The sequence below is a fragment of the Miscanthus floridulus genome, chromosome 3 (assembly GCF_019320115.1).
Source record: "Miscanthus floridulus cultivar M001 chromosome 3, ASM1932011v1, whole genome shotgun sequence".
Lineage (NCBI taxonomy): Eukaryota > Viridiplantae > Streptophyta > Magnoliopsida > Poales > Poaceae > Miscanthus > Miscanthus floridulus.
Window position 1 is genome coordinate 34,496,109 of NC_089582.1, and position 24,680 is coordinate 34,520,788.

Below are 24,680 nucleotides of genomic sequence, written 5' to 3' on the forward strand. Positions count from 1 at the left end.
TTGATTTCTGGACTGATAAGCCCGACTGCTGCTGGTTTGATACGAGAGAAAAACACCGTTGGCTGGCTGATAGGCTGAAACCAACAAGCGAACATGCTGAATTTGTGTAGAGAAGAGGCTGTTTGAATGAATTAGGACTAACAACTAGTCCTATTAGCTTCTATGAGTAAAATCGTGAACTAACAACTAGTCCATGATTAGTGGACTAAGGACTAAGAATTAGGGGGTGTTTGGTTCCATGGACTAAATTTTAGTCCATGTCACATCGGACGTTTGGATGCTATTTAGGAGAACTAAATATGAGTTAATTATAAAACTAATTACATAGATGGAGACTAATTTACGAGACGAATTTATTAAGCCTAATTAATCCGCCATTAGCACATATTTACTGTAGCACCACATTGCCAAATCATGGACTAATTAGGCTTAAAAATTCGTCTCGCAAATTAGCCACAATCTGTGCAATTAGTTATTTTTTCGTCTATATTTAATACTTCATGCATGTGTCCAAACATCCGATGGGACAGGGACTAAAATTTTCCTGTAGAACCAAACACCCCCTTAGTCTTTGTCTGTTTAGGTACTTTAGGACTAAAAATTAGTCAACTGCTAATTATATGCATTCAAACAGGGCCGAAGTGCCGCCGCAGCTGGCACCGGCTCCTGCTCCAGTCCGCGCTCCAACTCCCCCAGGCCTGCTGAGCCTCTCATCGTCGGGACCCATGTCGTTGCTGGATTTGTGGTTCAGGTACAGGATGAGCGGAGGAGATGGCGTGTTTTGGAGCAGACCCTTTAACAGCTAAATCTGCTTTGGAGTTTCACTTTCAGTTCAATGTTCTCATGTCATGTATTACTGTGTCTTCATTGTTGCAGGATAGGAAACACCTTTGCCATCTAACTGAAAACACCTACTACTCAGTTTTCATTTTTACGGGCAAGGAGGAGTTTCAGATGTGGAAATAGGAGTTTTAGAATAGGCTCAGGGTGATCATTGGACAGTAAACGGGGGAGGACCTGGCCTCATTCGACGTGCAAGATATGAGCCTTGGACAGCAGATCGAGTTCGTGATGTACAAAGTTCGCCTCAGGAAGGTAACTAGGCAGTACCAGCCATGCTGACAGATAGATTGATGGTGTAGCCTTGCAGGTTCTTAGTTCTTGCTTACCTAATGTAGCCTTGCAGGTTCTTAGTTCTTGCTTAGCTAATATTCTTTCTTTTTTTCAAGCTGTGATCCGATACTTCCCAGTTTATATTGACACAGACAATTGTTGATTCGTTTCCCTGTAAACATTGGCTGCTATCTGCCATATTTAGTTGACAGCTCCTACCTAAAGTTCAGGTATACTAATAAAGTCGTGCATGTATTGCATTACCTACAATGGTCTATTGCTGCTAAAAAACTTACCAGTGTCACATTCTATGATGTATGTTTATGAACTGCTATTAGTCATTACACAAATTAAATCTATTTGATGGCATATTATGCACTGCAAGGTAAATTTTTTGTTGTCGGTTAATCGGATGGAGCTTCTTGCATGCAAGTTTTAGGCAGAGGTGTTTCAGGTGTCGGAAGGAAACGGTTGCAAGTCGGTTTGGGGAGTTAGAAGGCCAAGTTGTTATGGCCTCTAGTTGTACCCCTAGAATATGAGTAGTCCGTTTTAGTTCTTTTTGCTCAGCTTGACAGTCTGTCAAACCTGGGAAGTTGTTTGCGCTGCTTGCGCATGTAATTATCTCCTCTCCTTATTAATATATACCGGCTATGTTCTGGATCTTTCAAAAAAAATTGCTGTTGAAGAATTAAATCTACCTGTGCACAGAATGTCCAAACATTGTTGAAGACCTTTGGATCTCTTAAGCACATCACATGTGAAAGTAGGGGTGAAAACACAAATATCATAATAAACACGGGGTAAAAACGCATGGGCAAAGTTGTCCTTTTGTCCAAAAGTTAACACCGCTGGAGAGACTTCAAAGACCAGGGGTAAAGTCTTCTTTCGTTTTGAAATTGCAAGGATAAAATCACAAAGTTAAAAAAAGGGTAAAATCACCAATGCGCTTCAAAACAGGGGTAGAAATGCTTAAGCCCCCCCCCCCCCCCCAAAAAAATATAATGAAGAATGGTAGGTACATACATAAATGAATGAATAAATAAATAAATAGATAGATAGATAGATAGATAGATTACATATATATCCGAGAAAGAGAAGCAATGAAGAATGATAAATAAATAGATAGATAGATTACATATATATCTGAAAAATATTCTAATCGTGTATATGCAACCAGTTCATCACAAAATTGTTGCCATGCTTTCTGAAAACTAAGCTAGCTTTGATGGTGGCCAATAAACTATCAAACACTTTGAATTAAATTGCTTCTCACTTCCTCATTTTAACCATTCCATTCATTCATGTATGGAAGGAGGAAGGAGACATAAATCTCACGTGTCTTTGATGAGAGGGCATCACTGGACTTCTAATATTGGGATTAATTCCTATACCTAATTTTAAGGGGAACTTTTTTGGAATTAAATGTTGACATGTTGAAAGGACAACATTCCTGCTAAAGAATAAAGTGAAGGAGTGGATTTCTAGCGTATGCTTGACATACTTATTGGTCTTCCAACAATTTTCCTCCAATAGCCATAATCTAATGACTTATAATATTCATAGTCATAGCAATTATGATTTTTTGGTAGTTCTACCTTAAACTAAGAGATGCCCAAAAAATTAGGAAAATGTTATATGTTATATGTTCATGGGAAAATGTACATGGTAGCTTAAAACAATATGTTCAAACTTAAGAAGAAAAATATTCTTTCTTAAAATAAAAACATGTTCAAGTCTCGTGAAGAAAATATTCTAGCTTCACTAGGAAAATGTTGTAGCTTCATAACAATCTTCATGACCAAAATGTTCCATGTTTAGGAGAATTTATTAAAAATGTGATCCAACATCACGAGAAAAATGTTCCAACACCATAGGAAATGTTTCAAAGATCAGGGAGCATGAATATTTATGTGAAATGAAACATTATAAAATTAATTAGAGCACACCTTTAAAAAGACTGATAACAAATTTTACCCCTAGGCCAGTGATAAAAAAAGGCCTCACTAGTGGATCTGCGTAAGTATAGATGATTATTAATGACAAGTTATAGTAATGGAAGTAGTTAGAAGCAAAAGAAAAATAGAAAAAAAAAAGAGCATGAACCAAGCGTCATGGAAAAAGAAAAGGGAAACCGAGAAAGAATAAACCAGTTTCATGGGCCGGGGGCTCTCCCTACCGAACCACCCGCAGCTCGCAGGCAAAAGAAGAAGAGATAAATCCGGCCCAATAGGAACTGAAGAATTGCTCTCCTGCGTTTACACCTCTTCCCTGTGTTTCTTCTCCCGTTCACCTCGGCTGCCCCAGGCTCGATTCGGCCGACGGAACACGCCCTGGGCGACCGCCGCCGCCCTACTCCAGCTGCCCAGGTCTTCTTCGTACCCTTTGCCGGCGACGAGCACCCACCAGCCACCACATCAGGTATGGCCGCATCCCTCTCTCCCGTTCCTTCTGTGCAAATTTGAGCACCCGAACCCTAATTTAAGGTAGCTTATTCGGGTCTGATCTAATCACATGTGTAAGTGTATTCCATAAACACAGCATGAAATTTTCCTCTCTCCCGTTCCTTCTGTGCACATTTGAGCACCCGAACCCTAATTTAAAGGTAGCTTATTCGGGTCTGATCTAATCACATGTGTAAGTGTATTCCATAAACACAGCATGGAATTTTTTTTATCAGGATTACAAAATCACGGATACTGGTGGACTTGGTATGTTGGTGCTTGGTTAGGATTCCAACATTTGATATCCAACTCTCCCATGGTCGGCAGTTTCCATCTGATTTCCATTTGTCCATGGTGGCAGTAGATGAACTGCGAGCTAAGTAAAGAAGATTTATTTAGTCACAAATATGTGTTGCATCTCAATCTCTGTTCCCGGATGCCCCATTATCAAACCCTGCTTGGTAGTCCCCAATCACTTTGTCTTAACATGTGCTTCCGAAAAGCATCATGCGCCCTTTCAGCAAAGTTCAAGAAGGCGCTAGGCGCTGACCCATAGCCTAGCGCCTAGGCGTTTCAAGGCGTTTTGCCAATTTAGCACACAACATATATATATATATATATATATATATATATATATATATATATATATATATATATATAGGGAGAGGCATTCAGTAGCCGGCTACAAAATAAGTTATTCTGTAGCCACCTCCATTTACTATAATTTTATATACTAATTTACCATAATGTCAATACATATTTACGATAGTTGGGTTACTATAACACATGGGGATATTTACCATAACGTTATATTAAACCACTTAGTAAGGAGTTACTATAATCTCGTAAATTAACATAGTAATTATCATAACTCAAAGTGGCTACAGAATAAGTTATTCTGTAGCCAGCTATATATATATAGCAGAAAATGCTGAATAAATTAGTTAAATAGAAGCATAGAGTAGCTGAATACAGTATATAAAAGAGAGGGCAGTAGACATACCTTAGTGGCTTACTGGCTTAGGCTCAATAATCAATAGACAGCTTGTTCCTAGTTCCTACAGCAAGGATTGGTAGCTTGTAAATACTCAATAGACAGCAAGCAGTTCATAAAAAAAATAGAAAATAGCAAGTTGACACTTATCTAAATGATTTCAGCCATCTTCCATTCATGAACAGACCATATCAGCAGCTAGTAATTACAAATTTTAAAGCACAAACAAGTGGACAGGACAGCAGTACAAGTGCACAACACAATTCATAAATAAAGGTCTTGTTCAGAGACCACATAGTTGTCACAAAAGAAGAAAAACACGGTCACACAGCAGCGGTTCATAAGTTTCAGACATACAGGAATGCATCATAAAAGATAAACCATGACATGATATAAAGGCCCCACTACCATATCATCTTTCTTCTTCAATAGGGTTCCACATAATCATCCTCATCTTCATCAAACTGTTCTTCTTCGGAGTCAAATTCTTCTCCTTCATAAAGCTGTCTCACTCTTGCACTTCTACGCAGCTCAAGTTGTTCTTCTGCTCCCAATGCATCTCCAATAACAGACCAAGGTATCCCTGTACCTTCCATCTCATCTTCCTCATCTCTATAGACAACTAATGCACAATCATCTCCATTCTCATGCAAAAAACCTTGAGCTTCAGTTGTATCATTAGACAAGAGAACATCACTGATCTTCTTTGACTTGATCTTTTCTTTCTTATTAATCGGCTTGGAGTTGAATTGAATATAGACCAAGTTGTTCAGGCGGGCTGTAGTAAGCCTATTTCTCTTCTTAGTGTGTACCTATAAATTTAAAATAAGAGCATTTTCAGGTCTACAATTTAATTGTAATGCTGTTGCAATTTTCAGGTAGACAGGTACTAACCCCTTCAAACCCGCTCCAATTTCTTTCACAACCAGAAGAGCTTGATGTCAAAGATAGGATCCTTGTAGCCATCTTCTGTAAAGCTGGTGTTTCAGTTCCATACAACCGCCACCATGATGCTGAAATAAATGAAAAACACCTCTATTAGCTAGTAGCCATTTATTGTTAGATGAAAACAGCAAACAACCATGTTGTAATCAAATTTATTGTAAATCCCTCCTTGCATCACCTTGTCACAGAGTTTGCACTTCACCTTGTCCTTCTTGTTAGCATAAAAAAGAACCCCATATTCCCATCCCACATCATCTGAATTCCTTCTCAGGAGATTCGCTCCCTCAGTGTTCGCTAGGCATACATTCAGATTCAGAGCATAGATCAGGCTCTCTAACATTCAGGCATTCAGAGTAGTCATTCAGAGCATTCAGGCATCCAGAGTATTCTGCTTCAGAGCAGGGGAGAGGAGCAGCGAGCAGGGGAGGGGACTGACCTTGGGGCTGCCGCTTAGGGAGGACCGGAGGACACCATCGGGGAGGGATGCGCCTGCGGGAGGGGTGCGCCGACGGGAAGACGAGACCGGTGGGGAGAAGCTTCCAGGCGGGGAGCAGTGCGACCGGCGGGGAGGTGCTTCCAGGCGGGGAGGAGCTTAGGGACGGGCCACGGGGAGGAGCGCGGCCTGCGGATCCACCTGCCCGGCGCTGGCAGGGAGGAGCACGGCCGTTGGGAGCAGCTTCCCGGAGGGGTCGCAGGCGGAGGCGGGTGAGCGGCAGCGGCCGTCTGAGAGCGGGAGAAGCACGAAGCAGGCAGGCACGCGTCCTTCCCCCCCCCCCCCCCCCCCTTCTCCCTCTTATCCTTCCCATGCGAGGCTTCTTTTCCCGCGCCCGAAGCCAGCTGCGCGCGCGCTTCCGCGGGGGCGGAAAATTTCGCGCGCTCGCCTGAGGTGTCCGCCTCCATGCCGCCTAGAGCGCCTGCGCGCCGCCAAATCGCCGCCGAGGCGCTGCGCCCGCCTACCCCCGTAGGCCAGGCGAAGCCCGTCGCCTGCCGATTAGTCGCGCCTAGGCGCGCCTAAGGCGTCGCCTTTTTGAACTTTGCTTTTCAGGCTTCCACCATAGCACCACCTCAAACTCTCCTTCATCCATCGACTGGCTCAGCAAGGGCTGGAGATTCATCCGTAGTGCTTTCTTTTGCTAGCAACCAAGCCTTAACTAATTGGATTGGTGTAACTTTGGTTTAATTTCTCCTGGGTATTTACTGTGAGCAATGGAGTCCTTTTCATGATCTTCTGTCTAACTAGTGCAAAAAATGTGTCACTTATTGGAAGGAATATTCTTTTTAGTCATGGATTCATTTACAGTCAATCCACTAATGAAATTCATCCGTTTGATTTGGTCATCACCTCCGTGTTTTGTTTTTGTTTGATATCCCGATGGGGTTTATCACTGTTATTTTACTTATGTAATCCAAAATGTTTATGGGTCGGATGCCCTTGCAGAGCTAACATGATGCTGTCTGTCCATGATAAGTTTCAGTATCTGTAATCCAACTCCAGTGTTTCTTCATCATTCTGTAGTTGTAGAAAGTGATGAACCTCCTGGATATTCTCTCAACAAATAGTATAAGCAGACTTACAGCTGTAATTTGTCTGCACAGTTCTTTAAGAGATATTTCTTGCTATATTGACCTTATTACCTACAACTCACTTCACCTTGGTCATTTGTTGATTGGATTACTTACCCATTAGTCTGGTAGACCTGCTACCCGCCAATCCTCCATGCAGCTTGTTCTATCAGATAACTCCATAATATTTACTTAGATCGGCCACTTTGCTTAAATATCCAACTATGTATTTCTTTCCACGTGAGATGATATGCTTATTAATGATACGCAGCTCTCCTGCGTGTTTGAGAAAGAAAAAAAAGATGATATGATTATTAAGCTTTAGAAATTTTATCAGTGTTTAGATGTTAATATGTTAAACTAGGAAAGGATTAAGCTGCTAATTTATCACAGCATTGCCACATGCCAAGCAATATTAGTTGTCTTGATTTTTTCCCCTTGAATACGCAGGAGAGCTGTGTTAAGTTGTCTTTAAATAAACAGTTCAACTGGTGCCACAGGGTACAACATCTATTCCTAAAAAGTTAGTTCATAGTTGCATGAACTTTATCTGCTTGGCCATCAGATTTACTCAGCTTAGTTTCATGTACCACCTCACATTTTATTGGGCTTTGTCAAATTTGCATTGAATTGTCTATCAGATTAGCAACTATGGTTTAATTTGTTCTGCTCTAGTGCTTTTCCAGTTGACCCAGTCTGGCAGAAGATTCCTCGTCTTTGCATCTTGCAGTTGTATTAACCCATGAATAGAAAATGGCAGTCTGACGGCTTATGTTTTAATTGGGTCTCTAATGACATGAAGCCTTATTAGGAGATCTAGTGAAATTAGTGCTTGCAGATATAGTTTTGTGTTTCATTGAAGATAAACTTAGCTTAAAAGTTTGGATGGGCTAAGTTGCTAGTTTCCTTGGAGACACTATAACTGTCACCATGATAGCTTGAACAGCTTGCCATTTTGGACAGCAATATCATTTTAGTGACACTTTGGACAACCAATATGGTGTTCATTGCTTATGATCCCAACCATTTTCAGCTGTGTTCTGCTTTCTAGTAGTCATTTATGTTTTGCATTGGAATCATATTTCTGGGTTTACATAAGTGTTTTAATCTTGGTACCAGGTTTTGTTGCGATGGGGTTATTCAGGGGCAGCTTCACTCTTTTGGTGGGAATGGGATGTGGTATCTATGTAGCTCAGAACTACAACGTTCCGAACATCAAGAAGCTATTCAACACATATGTTTTTCTGGCAAAGCACATTGAGGAAACCTACCGTAAGCCGAAGAAAGACGATGATTGATCCTTTTACATTTGTTTTCCCTGTTATGCCCCAGGAAAGCAAGTACAGCTAATGTTATACGGAAATGTTCTTTTTTGAAATGGTGAAGGCAATATTGGTTATGGACAAGTTTTGAACTCTGGTGGATAATGTTGGTTAGTTGGAATTCAGTTGCTGTAATAGTTTTTGGTCGTGTTAGACCATGAGCTTCCAGAGCATCCCTTTTGCTTGTGTTCCTCTGCCTGGGAAATGCACCTTGTAGTTGAAGTGCGGTGATGGATAATCTAGCATCATATCAGTGTGTTTGTCAAGTTAACATAGGATGAGATGATATGTTTAGTTGAATCTAGATGTGTCTTGGTTTGTTTAAATTGTGGTGTTCCTGGATTTACTACGATGGATGATGACATTTGTATTTGCAACCGAGATAGAGGGGATGTGCCTTTTCCCACCCATCATTTAGGCTAACAAAGAAAAAAAGGCCAAACTTGACAGACCGTTCTGAAATATAGTCGAGTTTTGACGCGCATCCTTCTGAACGCATGCCATTTCATGTGCTTGTTTGTTGCTATCTGTTGTATTATCATCTACAAGCTCAAATAGATGCACGATCAAATATTTCATGGAAAATTTAATAAAATTATTTATATCCGTCGGTGCATTTTCTATAGACTTGGCTACAATTAGAAGAGTTTAACTTAGAATAATAATAATAACAGGGTGGACATTAATTTTTCTAAACACATTCCTCAAAGTTCTTTGCGAAAAAAAATTGATAGCTACAAAATGAAGTGTTGGAGTGCTAAGACACTTTGTTGACATTTTACATTCATCTTATTAATACCTTTTTTTAGCCAAAAAATAGTGATTACATAGGAGCACATATCAAAGAGGCAAAGAGCTTCTCCAATTTTACACATGAACAAAGAACAGATGCAAGTTTTGTTTTGTTTGTTTGTTTGCACATAAACCCTTTAATAGAACTCACTTTATCCTCCACTGGCTGAACACCGGTATATTTAGTTGCCGGCCACTCTTTATATCAACGAGGCAAAGAGCTCCCTTCAATTTTGCACATACCAAAGAGCCCCTTCACTTTTGCACATGAACAAAGACTCATGACCAGCGAGTCAACATGGACCTGTTTGGTTGCTGGCCACAGTTTGCCACGTCTAAGACTAGGTGTTTGCCAATCATCCATATTTGTGGCTTGACGTATTATGTGCTAAAATTAGGTTGTTTGGTTCATTGCTAAGGTGCGGCAAAATTTATGTGGCTAGTTTTGGATGCCTACCACAAATATTTGATAAAAAGTTATAGCATTACTGTATAGAGTTTAAATCAGATTAAATTAACAGCTAAGAAATAGTAGCCCAAATGCAAATTGCAAATTTGTTGATCTCCTTTAAAAGGAAAACTCAAAACAAATTAGCCCAAATGCCTACCACAAATATTATGTGCTAAAATTAGCTCCTAAACGCGTAATGAAATGCCCTACGAGTCTACGACCAGACCCTCCGCGCGTCCAGCCGCCCGCTGCTCTCCCAGACGGCCAGACTAACCAGACGGTAGCTACCGCTCCCGTCGCCGTCCTCCCGGCCTCTGCACTCGCGCTCCCGGTCGTGCGTGAGCTGGGGAGGTGCAAATGCGACTGCCACCCTACCTTTTGGACGGCCAGGAGAACGAAGACTAACCAGACGGAAGCGCGTTCTCTGATGGCCCAGGCGGCTAGGAAAGCTGCCGCCGCCGCACTGCTCTCGCCGCCGCAGACTTTCTTCATGTTTCCTTCCTCCGCCGGGCTCCTCCGGGAGACCTGTGCAGCTAAAAAGGCCTTGTCTGAGACACATCGACAGCGCGTGCGCGGTCGTGTCCCGTCCTCCTGGGTAAAAGCCCGTGGCTTACACAACGCGCGCAGGGTGTTCGACAGAACGCCTACGCGGAGCTTGCCGGCGTGGACATCGATCATCTCCGGCTGCGCGCGTGAAGGCAGGCACGCTGACGGCATGCGCGCGTTCACGGAGATGCTGGACGGATGCGGTGCGACCGCGCCGAACGCCTTCGTGCTCGCAGGCGTCCTCCGGTGTTGCGTGGGGCTCGGTGACGTTGAGTCCGGCAGGCGCATCCACGGGTGGATTCTGCGGAGCGGCGTGTGTCCGGACGTGGTGCTCTGCAATGCAGTCCTCGACATGTACGCCAAGTGCGGCGACCATGGGCGCGCCAGGAGGGCGTTCGGGGCGATGGCCCAGAAGGACACCACATCCTGGAACATTGTGATCAGGGCGTGTCTGCAGGACGGCGACGTTGTGGGGGCGATGCGGCTGTTCGATGAATCGTCGTTGAGGGACGTTTCGAGCTGGAACACGATCATCAGCGGGCTTATGCGGCATGGGCGCGCCACTGAGGCGTTGGATCGCCTGCAGCAAATGGTGAGAGCTGGAGTTGTGTTTAGTAACTACACTTACTCCATGGCGTTTGCCTTGGCTGGCTTGCTTTCATTGCGGGACCTAGGCCGGCAGCTCCATGGTCGCGTGATGGTGGCTGTATTGGAGGAGGATGCGTTTGTCGGCTGCTCTCTCATGGACATGTACTGCAAGTGTGGAGAAATGGAGGCTGCTCTGTCAATCTTTGATCGCTGGTCAGAGTTTACAGAGGACATACAATTTGCGTGGAGCACGATGGTCGCTGGGTATATCCAGAATGGCAGGGAGGAGGAAGCTCTTGAGTTCTTCCGCAGGATGCTGCGTGAAGGAGTTCCTGCTGGGCAGTTCATCCTCACTAGTGTAGCTGCTGCGTGTGCAAATGCAGGGATGGTTGAGCAAGGCAGGCAAGTGCATGGATTTGTTGAGAAGCTGGGTCACAGATTCGATGCACCATTAGCGTCTGCCATCGTTGACATGTATTCAAAGTGTGGTAGCCTTGAAGATGCTTGCAGGATATTCGAAAGTGCTCAGGACAAGAATGTTGCTCTCTGGACTACAATGCTGTGCTCCTATGCAACACACGGGCAAGGAAGAATGGCATTAGAGATCTTCAGCAGAATGAAGGCTGAAAAGATCACGCCAAATGAGATAACCCTTGTCACTGTTCTATCTGCTTGTAGCCATAGTGGTTTGGTCAGCGAGGGATACCACTACTTCAACCTTATGCAGGAAGAGTATGGAATTGTTCCAAGCACTGAGCACTACAATTGCATGGTTGATCTTTATGGACGAGCTGGGCTACTCGGCAAAGCAAAGAATTTCATTGAGGAAAACAAGATCAGCCATGAAGCTATTGTTTGGAAGACTTTGCTGTCAGCTTGTCGACTTCACAAGCACATTGAGTATGCAAAATTGGCTTCTGAAAAGTTGGTTCAACTAGAACAATATGATGCTGGATCATATGTTCTGATGTCAAACATGTATGCCACCAACAGCAAATGGCTTGACACTTTCAAGCTCAGAAGTTCAATGAGGGAAAGGAGAGTCAGAAAGCAGCCAGGTCAATCATGGATCCATCTGAAAAATACCGTGCATAGATTTGTTGCACTAGACGTGTCTCACCCGAGATCGGCTGAAATTTATGCTTACTTGGAGAAACTGATGGAGAGGCTGAAGGAAATGGGGTACACAGGTAGAACTGATCTTGTTGTACACGATATTGAGGAGGAACAGAGAGAAACATCTCTGAAGTTCCACAGCGAGAAACTTGCTATTGCATTTGGGATCATCAGCACCCCTGTTGGGACGCCACTTCGGATCTTCAAGAATCTGCGTGTTTGTGAGGACTGCCACGAGGCAATCAAGTTTATAACCCGAGCCACAAATCGGGAGATTGTTGTTCGAGACTTGTATCGGTTCCATCATTTCAAGGATGGCCAATGTTCTTGTGAGGATTTCTGGTGAAAGGTTTTGCTTTGATATTGGTTGACAAAGTGTAGGCTGTACTATATCTGCACATGGAGATAGCAACTGACTAATAGAGTAAGGTATCTGGTTGACAAATAGCATAAGCGCACAGCGTGGGAAGGAGATAATGTGCTAAAAAATAACAGCAGCAAAAGAAATTGAAGGGAAAAGAAAACATTGATTGCTCAGTTTTCATGCCAGACATAGTTCAGGGACGGTTAGCGTTTCAATCAACCATTGGTGGCACGTGCTTGAGCACTACTCACCTGTAAGTGTAGAAGCTTGTAGAGCTTGGATTTGTGAATTTCCTTGCGCTTATTTTATTTTTGGGTTCTTACTTTTAGGGTACTTTTGTAGAGCCAACTTTATACTGATCCTTGTTATGGTGGTAGAAAGTATCTGTATCAAAGTCACAGCATGGAAATTTATGAGGATTACATAATCACGGATACTTGTGGACTTGGCATGAAGGTGCTTGTTTAGGATTCCAACACATGAAATCCAACTCCACCATGGTTGGCAGTTTGCATCTGATTTCCATTTGTCCATGGTGGCAGCAGATGAACTGTGAGTTAAGTAATGAAAATTTGGTCACAAAATTGTGCTGCCTCGCAATCCCAATTCCTGGCTGCCCCATTATCAAGCTTTGCTTGGTACACTGCCCAATCACTTAATCTTTGCGTGTGCTGCCGAAAGACATCCTGCGACCTTCCAGGCTTCCACCAGAGCACCACCCCAAACTCTCCTTCATCCATCGACTGGCTCAGCAAGGGCTGGAGATTCATCCATGGTGCTTTCTTTTGTTGGCAACCGGGTCCTTAACTAATTGGTTTGGTTTTTCACTTTGGTTTAATTTTTCCTGGTGTATTTACTGTGAGCGATAGGTTTTCAAAAAAAAAATTTACTGTGAGCAATGAAGTCGAAATCTATCCTTTTATGCTCTTCTCTCTCAGTGGTGTCAAAAAAAAAATATGTATGTATAGCTCAAATGCATGTATAGCTCAAATGCTTACCATCAATCGACTACAATTCACTTCACCCTGGTTGTTTGTTGATTGGAGTACTTATATCCATTAATCTGGTAGACTGGAGACCCTCCAATCCACCATACAATCTGTATGTATAGCTCAAATGCTTACCATCAATCGACTAATGAAGTCCATCCATTTGATTTTGTCACCACCTCCATGTTTTGTTTTCCTTTGATATCCTGATGGGTTTCATCAGTGTTAAACAGCATTGTTGTCATCCAAAGTGTGTTATGGGTTTATTGGATGCCTTATGTTTGCAGAGTTAACATGATGCTGTCTGCCTGTGGCAACTGACAAGTTTCTGTATCCTTAACAGTGATGGTGAGAAATTATTGCCCCCCCTGGACGGCTTGGAACTGGCGGAAAGGCATGTGGCGCTGGATCCGGAGTTGCCATGACACTCTCGAAACAGTTGCCGAATGCTGGGAACACCCTAACCTGCCGAAACGCTCACCGGCAGCGACCACATTTTTGGCTTAAGAAGAATTGATTAGTTCCTCCGACACTAATGCCCTCCGTCCAAAAAGAAAACGCACTTCTAGATTTGCTACAAGTTAAATCTTTTTAAGTTTAACGAAAATTTGTAAAAAAGATACTAATGGACAATTGTCTGTTGGACATCCAAAGTGATGGTCCTTTGCTGGCAGACACCAATTTTGGAGTATTTTGCCAGAAGACACTCTGGTTCGGTGAAATTAGGCCACTGGACACCACGGACCGGTTGTGGCCGGTTGAGGAGAGAGAACAGCGGTGAAATGACATTCTTGCCCCTGCCGCTTTCTTCTTCCTCTCTCCCTTTCTTTTTTTTTGTTTGCTGTGGCCGCGCCGCTGAGGATGCGGTCCACGAGGATGGCGACCGAGCAGGGCGCGCTCTGGAGCATGCGGACGTTGGCTCCACCCGCACGCGCACACCGCCACGCACCGTCCCCACTTTCTCTCTCTAAGAGCGGACCCCGCTCGTCATCTTCTTCCTTCTTCCTCCTGGAGCAGACGAGCCGGGGCAGGGGCTAGACAGGGCCGGCGAGCAGCTGCGCCATGGCAGGGGCAGAGGTGGCGGCGGAGCTATCGCGCTCGCCCGTCTGTCCCGAGCAGAGGCCGGGCAAAACCTCCTAAATTATAGGACCCACATGCACTTGTCATTGTCCAACGACCTTTGACAACTATGCATATGTTCATGGTAACTTAAGAAGTCTGTCGGGTGTCCTTGGGGAAACCCTGAATCATCCACGATTTCCGAGCAGGATCACATTACAGAGTCATTGCAGTATTACAATAGTTTATTCAAATAGATACACCAGAGTAAAAACAACGGAAGTCTTACAATAACTTAGTTTATAAAACAGTAGTTTCAAACCTCACAACTAAGTTCGATGATTATTACAAAACAAAATAGTGGAGTGGCATTATAATATAATACAAAACACACAATAAAATTGCCCTGCCCAAGGGCTACACATTTACTTCTCATCAGTCAGATCGAACAATAGTCATGCAGCACGATCCAAAACAGATCTACTCATGAGGCTCACCTGCAACAAGGGTCAACGAACCCTGAGTACAAAAGTACTCAACAAGACTTAACCGAAATAAGAACTGATAAACTCAGGAATGCAGGCTCAGGGATTCAAGGTATGGCTTTAACAATAACCAAAGTTCTTTTGCGTAAAAACTCTTCAACAAAATTCTTTATTTCGACATGTAAAACTTCATAAAATCATATACAAAGGTGACACGATTCGTATTGAGATCAGGAAACTTCGTACACAACACTTTCTCAAACCAGCCTCAAGTTTCAGTTATTATCTACGATGATGAATAGAGAAATGAGTCTCCATAACCGAGGAGCAACGATGATTCGAACCGATTAAAAACCCAGCTGGGAATTCCAGACCACACGACATATGTAGGTCCCCAATCTACATACATCAGCCTACCCTCAGATCCTCTAAAACAAGAACGGGTCCGCGCCACCCGAGAATACAGTACTCCACCAATCCAGCCCATTGCCATGTGGGTACACGTTATTCCCGTCCATCTCTCCACTCTCAGTGCGCGAGTAGCCATTCTTGTAATAGAATAACCAAGTTAAGGCTTACCGGAGTATGTGGTTAGTACTACTAAAGTCTCACCTCATGTGGTTCAATAACGGTATGGGCCTTAATCGACACAGGCGGAGAGAACCCGCTCACAAGACCTTCATGTCTTGTGGCTCACACACACTAAGTCCGCCCGATCTAAATTTCTTATTCCTCATTCTCATATCACATGATAACATAAGTAACCAAAGTTCCATTTAAAACTTACAGATGACAGGTAATCACCCGACTTTCATCGTTCTAAGCATAGCTAAGCAAAACTAGGCATATACGAATTAAAACTGGTAACAAGGTAGATATGGAAAACAAGATTGGTAATGCATCAATTAGGTTCTCACTTAACTCCTAATCACTTAATGCAGTAAAGAAAAGCAAAAGGGAAATCAATTTGTAAAACACAAGATAGGTTTAAATGCATCCGGGGCTTGCCTTCGTTGACGGAAAAGTCTGGTTCCGGAGTCGCAACACAATTATCCAACCCGACCTCAACAGATGGATTAACCTCCTCAACCGCTTAATTAACTACCACGTGCTCACCTTTGTTCACTACACGTAGTAACAATGCCATGTTTAACATGATACAAGAATAAAATATGATGCTCGATGATGGATGCAAAATTAACAACTTGAATACAACTTTCCTTCGTGGTACAGTTGCAAGTCAAACTAACTAAATCTTTTCGTAACACCTAATTCAATTGCCAAGGATCATTATCAACTAATGACCCAAGGACATCACTCAATTAAAAATTCAAACAAAATCTAAATCACTAAAGGTTACTATTTGCTTTTATAAATTAATTAATTAATTAAGAATTATGAAATAAATCAACTTATTCCAATTGACCTCAAAATTTTTGTAAATGTTCATCTCATGATAACTAAGTGGCAAAACAATTTTCATAATTTTTGGATAAAGAATTAAGCCTAGAAAAATCATGAAAACTCATTTATTAATTAATTGAGCAATTTTTATCACATCAAAAAGTACTTGAAAAAACAATATTTCGTATTTTTATTAAATAATATACATCACAGAGAGGTCACACAAAAATTTCATAATTTTTGGAGCTATAAATAAATCTACACAAAAATAACAAAAACATACACTATTCATTTATTTCTGAAAATAGAAAAACTCCATTTTGAACGCTGAGTCACTGACAGGGTGACCCCGCATGTCATCTTCAACCTCCGGCTTTGACTCCGGCGACACGCGCGCTGACCGGCGATAACTCGCCGACGACGAGACCAACGGCGAAGACAAAGGCACCACGGTGATCACCACAATAAGCGCAACGATTTGGGGCACCAGTTCGACTAATTACGGCAAGGTTCAAGCTTCATGTCGGCCATGGCGGCCACGACTGCACGGCTGCGCTACGTCGGCGACAGGAGACCGATAGCGTTTAAATAAACAGCACAAGAAGGATCAGTAGCTCACCCCGAACGTGATGGAGCAAAGAACGAGGTCGGAGAAGCTATGGATACGTTGGTCGACGTTCACAATGATCCCTGGCGGCGTAAGCGACGGTGATGGCGATTTTCCGGTGACTGTGATGAACAAAACGAGCAATCAACCGATCATAGAGCATCACGGGAACAAGGCAGGAGCTGGAGCTACGCTGAGCAGAAGCAAAAGCTCACCGAAGAGCTCTGGCCACGATGACACGCTCACGACGGTGAGGTTGTCTGGCAGCGAGGAAGAAAGGCGTGGACAGCGGGTTCTCGGTGGAGGCAAGCGTCAAGGATGGTTCGGCTGAGTGCACAAGGAACCAGCAGAGCTGTGGCAAGCGTTACCGAGGATTGGAAGGTGCTATGGCAACGGCAAAAGCTCAACGGAGTATGGCGGTGGCGGCAGGAGAAAACAGAGGAGGAAGAAAAACGACGACGATAGTGTCTCGGCTTTTAAAGGATGGCCAGGAAGCCAGAGGAAGCCACGATGGAGCCTTTTCCCATGCCAGCGCGATGCCACAGACGGCCACGACCACGGCCAGGAAGCAAGCCGAAGGTCGCCGGCGGTGTAGCAAGAGCAGGTGAGCACTATTCAACATAATTACAGAATTGTCCACTCGTTTTCAAAGCCAAATTACTCCCAAATTTGTGTAACAACTCAAAAATCTCCAAAAATAAAAGTTGCTCAAAATTCAAAGTTCTACAACTTTGCTTTTATACCCACCCCCTAATTCGGTCTACTTTTTGAAATGCAATTTGAATTCAAAATGGGACATTTAAAGAATTTCGCCTTTTCAAATTACTTCAATTTTTACTAAACAACTTTGAAAACTCCAAAAACAAACTTTGTATAACTCAACAAGCTCTACATTTTTTATTTAAGGATCAACCCCAAAATATGCTTAGATTTTGAAATGAGTTTTCAGGGTAGGATTTAAATACTGAAAATCAGGGTTTTCTTGAAAATTTAAATCCAAACCAAATTTTGAACTCAATTCAAACCATACAAGGCAACACTCATAACATAAATGTAAACTTGTTTTAGTGAATGCATTTTAAAGTTTGCAATATGACCAAATGCCTTGCAATGCATATGATGACATGTCCTGTTTTTAGTATTTAAACACACAGGGTGTTACAGCGAGCTGGGAGCAGGGAGGGAGGAAGGCCCCACCGAATCTGGCACGTGTGGAGGAGCTCGTCGTAGATCTAGTTGTGGAGGAGCTTGTCCTAGGTCCGCGCGACTAAGGAGCCCGTCGGTCTAGTGCTGCTCGTCGCCGTCGTAGGAGCTCATCGAGGTTGTGTCCGCATGACCCTACGATTGGAGGTAGAGGTCCGAGCATAGGGAAGTGCGGCGGCCGGCCTACTCGGCTTGTCACCGTGGCGGTGGAGGGGGATCCTACTCAGCGGTGGAGGGCCTAGGTGGGTCAGCGAGTAGCCGTGCGCGTGGAATTGGCAGAAGCTTCTCTCCGGGCGAAGCTCGCGCGCGACGGTGTTGGGCAAAAGCGAGGGAGGAGATGGTGGTGGAGAAGGTGAGGCTCGGGGTGATGTGTGAGTGTCGGTACATGTGCGTCGACGAGGGGTTGTGCAGGGTGCGGGGCGGTGTCCGCACGCGGGTGGAGCCAACGTCCGCGTGCTCCAGAGCGCGCTCTGCTCGGTCGCCATCCTCGTGTACTGCATCTTTGGCGGCGCGGCGCAGGAAATAGAAAAAAAAGAGAAAGGGAGAGAGGAAGAAGAAAGCAGCAAGGGACAAGAATGCCATTTCACCATTATTCTCTCTCCTCAAACGGCTGCAACCGGTCCACAGGTGTCCTGTGGCCTAATTTCACTGAACCAGAGTGTCTTCTGATAAAATGCTCCAAAGTGGGTGTCCGCCAGCAAAGGAACCATCACTTTGGATGTCCAACAGACAATTATCCCTAAATCTAATGACAATATTTTTGATATCATAATTATTTATAAATCTTTATGAAGAGAACTAGTTAAACTAAAACTTGTTTGACTTGGCAGTAGCTAGCAAGTGTATTCCTTTGTTAGATCGGGACAATAGTGGCCGAACGTCCGGGCCGAGGCCCACTTTCAGTACGCCCACGCTACAGTTTTCCGCTGCTCGCACCAGCAATCCACGCCTACGTTTGCAAAAAAAAAGATCAGCATGCCCCTGCATGCGCCTAGGTTTCATGTGCCCATACGGAGCTTGCGCCAGACCGATTGCGTCCCCTCCGCTTCTCACACGCATTATAACATGTGCAACATCTGATCTACTTTTGGAACATACATATGCAACACTTGCAACATACGTTTGAAGACAAATGAAACACTTAAACATGCTTCTGGAACACTTGCAAAAAACATGAAAAACACTTGAAAATCATTGTAAACAGACACAATATCCAGATAAAACACTTGCAGCATATATGTGAAACGTATGTAATATCCAGATAAACACACTTGCAACAATACGTCCAAAAATACAGATGAAACATTGGGAATAGACCTTTGCAACATACGTGTACAACCATTACAACATTCTGAATCTACTTTTGTAACATTCATCTGAAATAATTGCAACATACCTCTAAAACATCCAAAACACTTGAAACATATGCTTGCAACATGCGTTTTCAGCGCAACATCTCCTTGTTGCTTGCGAAATAGAGGCTTGCCGGCGTGTGGAGTTCACCGAAGGCAGCCGCGTCGTCGCCACCATTAACCAAATGGACTCCGCCTACTATGAGGTCGACAGGGGCGCCTTCGTGGCCGCTGGTATCATGGGCTTGACACGCAGCCCCCCTCCCCCGTGCAACCCCTAGACCCGGCGCCATAATCCCCACCACCATAAGATCTCTTGCCGCGTAGTGGATCTGGTCGAAGGAGCAGCGATGCAGAGTGGGCGCAGAGGCGTGTGGCACGCTATGCGGGCGAGCGGCCACTCCGCCGGGGGGCTACGCTGTACAACTGGGGCACCGCTAAGCTGGCCGTACGCAGCGCGTGAAGGTGGTTGTGTGTAGGGTCGAGATGGCGACTAGAGGGGGGTGGATAGTCCTTTCTAAAACTTAATCGTGCTGGCTAACCGAAATAAATGCGGAATTAAAACAATTGATCTAGCCAAGACTACACCTCTCTATCGAAGTTTACAAGCACCTTATAAAGATCCTAATTATCCAACAAAGGTGTCGGGCTAGCTAGAGCTCACCTAACCAATTCTAGGAGCAAGGTCATACAAACCTATGCAACTAGTATTTTACACACTGGAGAGCTCCTACACAATTCTAGTAAGCAAAAGCATAAAGCTTCTAAGCTCATTAGCAATGCTCAATAACAAGGCAACCAATGCCAAATTAGAGAGCGCAAATACTTAGCTACACAAACTAAGCAATATGACTAACAAGATTACACAAACCAAATTAGCCATGCAAGGAAGCTACTTCTATGCTACACAAACAAGAAGGTAACTACTGAGCTACACAAGCTAATTAACTATAAGAGCAACCACACAAGCACAATATATATGAAAGTAATTACAAGCTTGTGTAAGGAGATTGCAAACCAACGGGAAGAACAATGTTGACACGGTGAATTTTCTCCCGAGGTTCACGTGCTTGCCAACACGCTACGTCCCCATTATGTCGACCGCTCACTTGGTGGTTCGGCGGCTAATTGGCATCATCCACCAAGCCCACACAGTCGGGCACCGTAAGAACCTACCCCTGAAAGTGAGGGTAGCTCAATGACACGCTCAACTAGAGTTGCTCTTCACGGCTCCCACGGGGCGAGCACAATGCCCCTCACAAAGCTCTTCTCCGGAGCACCGCACAAGCTTCTTGTGGGCTTCGACGGAGACCACCACCTAAACTATCTAGGAGGTGTCAACCTCCAAGAGTAACAAGCACCACCGGCTTGCAAGACAACCACCTAGTGCCACTCGATGCAACATCACGATGCAATCGCACTAGAATCACTTACTCACTTAATCAGATGAACACTATCAAGCTAGAGTGAGTTAGAGGGCTCCCAAGCACTACCACATAAGCCACCAAGGCTCTAGTATGCTCAGCTCTACCAAGCTTGCGGTCAAAGGCCGAACCAATACTTCTATTTATAGCCCCATGAGCTAAAATAGCCGTTACCCCTTCACTGGGCATTTTTCGGGACCACCGGACATGCGCGGTTCGTATCGATCGGACGCACCCTGCCAGCGTCTGGTCAACAGATGGCTACCACGTCATCCCTGACTTCAAATGCTGAGTGCTCAATCTCAACGGTTAAGTTGCGATCGGATACACCACGAGGATGACCGGACGCTGCTACGCCTGAGTCTGGTCATTTCTAGAGAGCTCTCTGAGCCTCTGATTTGCGATCGGACGTGTCCGGTGATGCACGACCGGACATAGACCAGCGTCTGATCAGCTCTATGTCCATGCGCCAACTCTAGCGTCGCCTACATCACCATACGTCACCCTGACCGGATGCGTCCGCTCCTACATGACCGGACATAGACCAGCCAGAGTCCGGGCATTTGGAGAGAGCTCCCCGAGCCTCTGTTTTGTGACCAGATGCGTTAGGTTAGTCGCGATCGGACGCAGCACCTGAGTCCGGTCCTTCATCCGCCTGCCACATGTCACTGCTGCTCCTCGTGCTAAGACATCAGCGTACGTCACAATCGATCGAACGTAGCCTCAGCGCGTTCGGTCACTTCTTCGCGTCAGCGTCTAGTCACATGACTGAGACCTCGTGCTCAACTGCTGCCACTGACCGGACGTGTTGGTTCTACTGAGGCCAACGTCCGGTTACTCACAGTGACCTTCTTTCGCCTCTGTTTCTTCACTGAGTTGATCCGTTTTAACTCCAACTCCTTCTTTGTAAATGTGCTAACACCACCAAGTGTACACCACCATGTGTATATGTGTTCGCTTTTCACAAATATTTTCCAAAGGATTAGCCACTCAACTTGTTACGCCACTCGATCCTAGCAACGATGCAAAGTTAGATCACTTGAGTGGCACTAGATGACCGATATACAAACAAGTTTACCCCTCTTGATAGTACGTCCATCTATCTTAAACCTGGCCTATCAATTTCTCTACACATCTATGACCGGTGAAATGAAATGTCATAGGTTATACCTTTGCCTTGCGCATTTCATTCCATCTCCTCCAATGTCGATGCAACACATGCACCAACACGATCAACAATGACATGATCCACTTCATATCATCACGTGATCATATTAGTTCATCGATCTTGACTTCACTTGCTTTTCACCGTTGCCTTTGTCCTATCAGCGCCAAGTCTTGCTCAAGCTTCATCGTCACGCAGTCCATCGCTACAAAGCCTTCAACTTGCCCTTCACACTTGCAACCGGTTCATCAAGCCAAGTCATGTCTTGATTTTCTCCACCTTGATCACATGACTCAATGTCATGTCTCATATGTAATGAGCTCCTTCATCATCATACAGTGTTCACCTAAACGGATTAAACGGTCCGTTTAAACGGCCAGTAAACAGAAATTAAATGGTTGACCGTTTAAACGGTAAAAAAACAGAAAAATGGCCTAAACGGCCTAAATGGAACGGAGATAAACAGCATTAAACGAGCTAAACAGCTGTTTAAACGGCCGTTTAGGCGAACACGAGGTAAATCTAGTTCAGTTTTGTATGGATAAATTTATATACTTAAGTTTATTATATTTATAAATATGTACACTTGATATGTTACATGCATAAATATCTATATTTGGTACTTTTCACATGCATAAATATATATACGTACCAAAATAATTGATTTTTACTCAGGATAAATATGTATAAATGCTAGAATACTTGATTTTTTACATGCACATATATAATTATATGTATTTTTTAAGTACAAAACCGTTTAGACCTGTTTAACTTCGTTTAAACATCGTGTAAACAGTCCTAAACGCTAAACGAAGGGCGATCCGTGTAAAGATCGTTTACCTATTTAGAAAAACTGGTCCCGTTCGGCTTACCCTAGAAACTGGTTTGTTCGGCTTATTTTTTTCAGCCAGGAACTAATATTTTTCTCTCACAACTAATTCAATCCAGAACAGTGTTTTTCATCCAGTTTCAGCCAAGTTTCAGCCAGCCGAACAGGGCCATTGTCATCACATGTGTGAGCTTTGCAACATCTTCGAGCCATTATCACCTTCATGGCATATGTTGCTCATACATATGTACCTATAGACTAATCACCTGTGTATCTTATATAAACATAATTAATCCACCTAGGTTATCACTCAATTATCACATAAGGATCTTTCACCGTGTTTTGAGCCACGTTGGGAGAGAGGGAGATAAAGAAAGGGGAGGCTGGGCGGAGAAATGGATGGCGCGGAGCCAGCGGTGTCGACCGACGTGGGTGGGAGCGGCATTGCCTGCAGCAGCCATGGGTACGAGGCGGAGTATGCGTCGATGGTTTTATTTTTTCGATGCCGGCGAGCCACGCGAGCGGTGCCGCGCAATGTATGCGAGTGGCACGAAACCTTGTGGAGTATACTTGGCCATCGGGCCGGCCCAGCTCGGCACGACCCGGGCACGGGCTAGGCATGGCCCGGAGGATGTCGGGCCAGCACGGCACGCCGTGCCTCCCGTGCCATGCCGCTGCGGGCCTCGTGCCTTGCCATCAGCCCAAGCACGGGCCTGTGGGCTGTTTTTCGTGCCGGGTCGGCCCGAGAAGCACGGCCCATTCAGCGTGCCGGGCCAGCCCAGGGCCCACGACGAATTGCGAGCAGCCCGAGAGAGGGGAAAGGGGAGGAAGCGTGAGTGAACAGCCGGAGATCGTGGCGTCGGGGCGGAGCTCGTGGCCGGATCTGGCGTCGGGGCGGAGCTCGTGGCCAGATCTGGCGTCGGGGCGGAGCTCGTGGCCGGATCTGGCGTTGGGGCGGAGCTCATGGCCGGATCTGGCGTCGGGGCGGAGCTTGGGGCCAGCGCGCTCGTTCCCAAGGCGGGACTGCAGGAGGCGATGGCGGCGCCCGATGGCCAAGTATTGACAGCTCGAGGCGACTTTCGGTCGCCCCACCACGTCGTTGTTGCTTCTTCACCTCCTCTAGTGGCCGTCGACGCCCCTCCATTTCTTTGCCAGCACCGTCCATCTTCTCCTCCACCGGTGCATAAGCGGAGGTGGGGCGGGTGAGATCTGGCCGCTGATTCCACCGCGCACCCGAGATCTGGCCGCGGATTCCACCGCGCGTTAGAGATCTGGCTGTGGACTCCACCGCACGCCCGAGATCCAGCCGTGGACTCCATTGTCACGGGGCGACTGCGACGGCGATGACCGACGGGCACACCCCGGTGGCCACACCGGATTCGATGGGAAACGCCAGAAGATAGGTGGGGTGCGGGTGCGGTCGCGCGACGGCGTGGGGGAGAGGAGGGGCGTGGGGGTGAGGAGGGGATGGGCACGACGGCGTGGGGGAGAGGAGGGGCGTGGCCGCGTGGGGGAGAGGAGGGGAGGGGCATGACGACGTGGGGAAGAGGAGGGGCGTGGCCGCATGGGGGAGAGGAGGGGAGGGGCGTGACGGCGTGGGGGAGAGGAGGGGCGTGTGCGTGGCCACGCGGGTGCGAGGACGGGGGAGTTAGGGTTAGGGCGATGGGCCTTTTAGCAGGCCATGGCTTGCATCGGGCCGCTGCCGGGCCGACCGACTCAGGGCGGGCCGTGCCGTGCCAGCCCACGGGCCTGAGCAGCGGCCCAGGCATGGCCTGCTGCCTTGGGCCGGGCCAGCCCGAGCCCACATGTCACCGGGCCGTGCCGTGCTCGTGTCGGGCTAAAAAAGCGGGCTTCATGCCGTGTCGTCGTGCCATCGGGCTGCATGGCCAAGTGAGAATTGTTGAGTGATTCATAAGTTCAACTGTTAA

General features: G+C 45.5%; 1 protein-coding gene across 2 annotated transcripts; it reads left to right on the top strand.

Moving 5' to 3' along the window:
* The first annotated feature begins 9,817 nt into the window (after nucleotides 1-9,817).
* On the top strand, nucleotides 9,818-13,767 carry LOC136545426 (pentatricopeptide repeat-containing protein At3g24000, mitochondrial-like). Of its 2 annotated transcripts, none has more exons than XM_066537444.1 (2): nucleotides 9,818-12,488; nucleotides 13,568-13,767. In XM_066537444.1, exon 1 carries the CDS (start codon nucleotides 9,818-9,820, stop codon nucleotides 12,215-12,217), a length of 2,400 nt encoding a protein of 799 aa, XP_066393541.1. In that variant the 3' UTR covers nucleotides 12,218-12,488; nucleotides 13,568-13,767. The 2 variants fall into 2 exon arrangements, with proteins under 2 accessions (XP_066393541.1, XP_066393542.1); XM_066537445.1 differs by lacking the exon at nucleotides 13,568-13,767 and adding an exon at nucleotides 12,565-13,126.
* The last annotated feature ends 10,913 nt before the right edge of the window (nucleotides 13,768-24,680 follow it).

What these genes read in the sequence shown, in the direction of transcription:
- LOC136545426 (XM_066537444.1), top strand. Translation starts at nt 9,818, where the DNA reads ATGAAATGCCCTACGAGTCTACGACCAGACCCTCCGCGCGTCCAGCCG.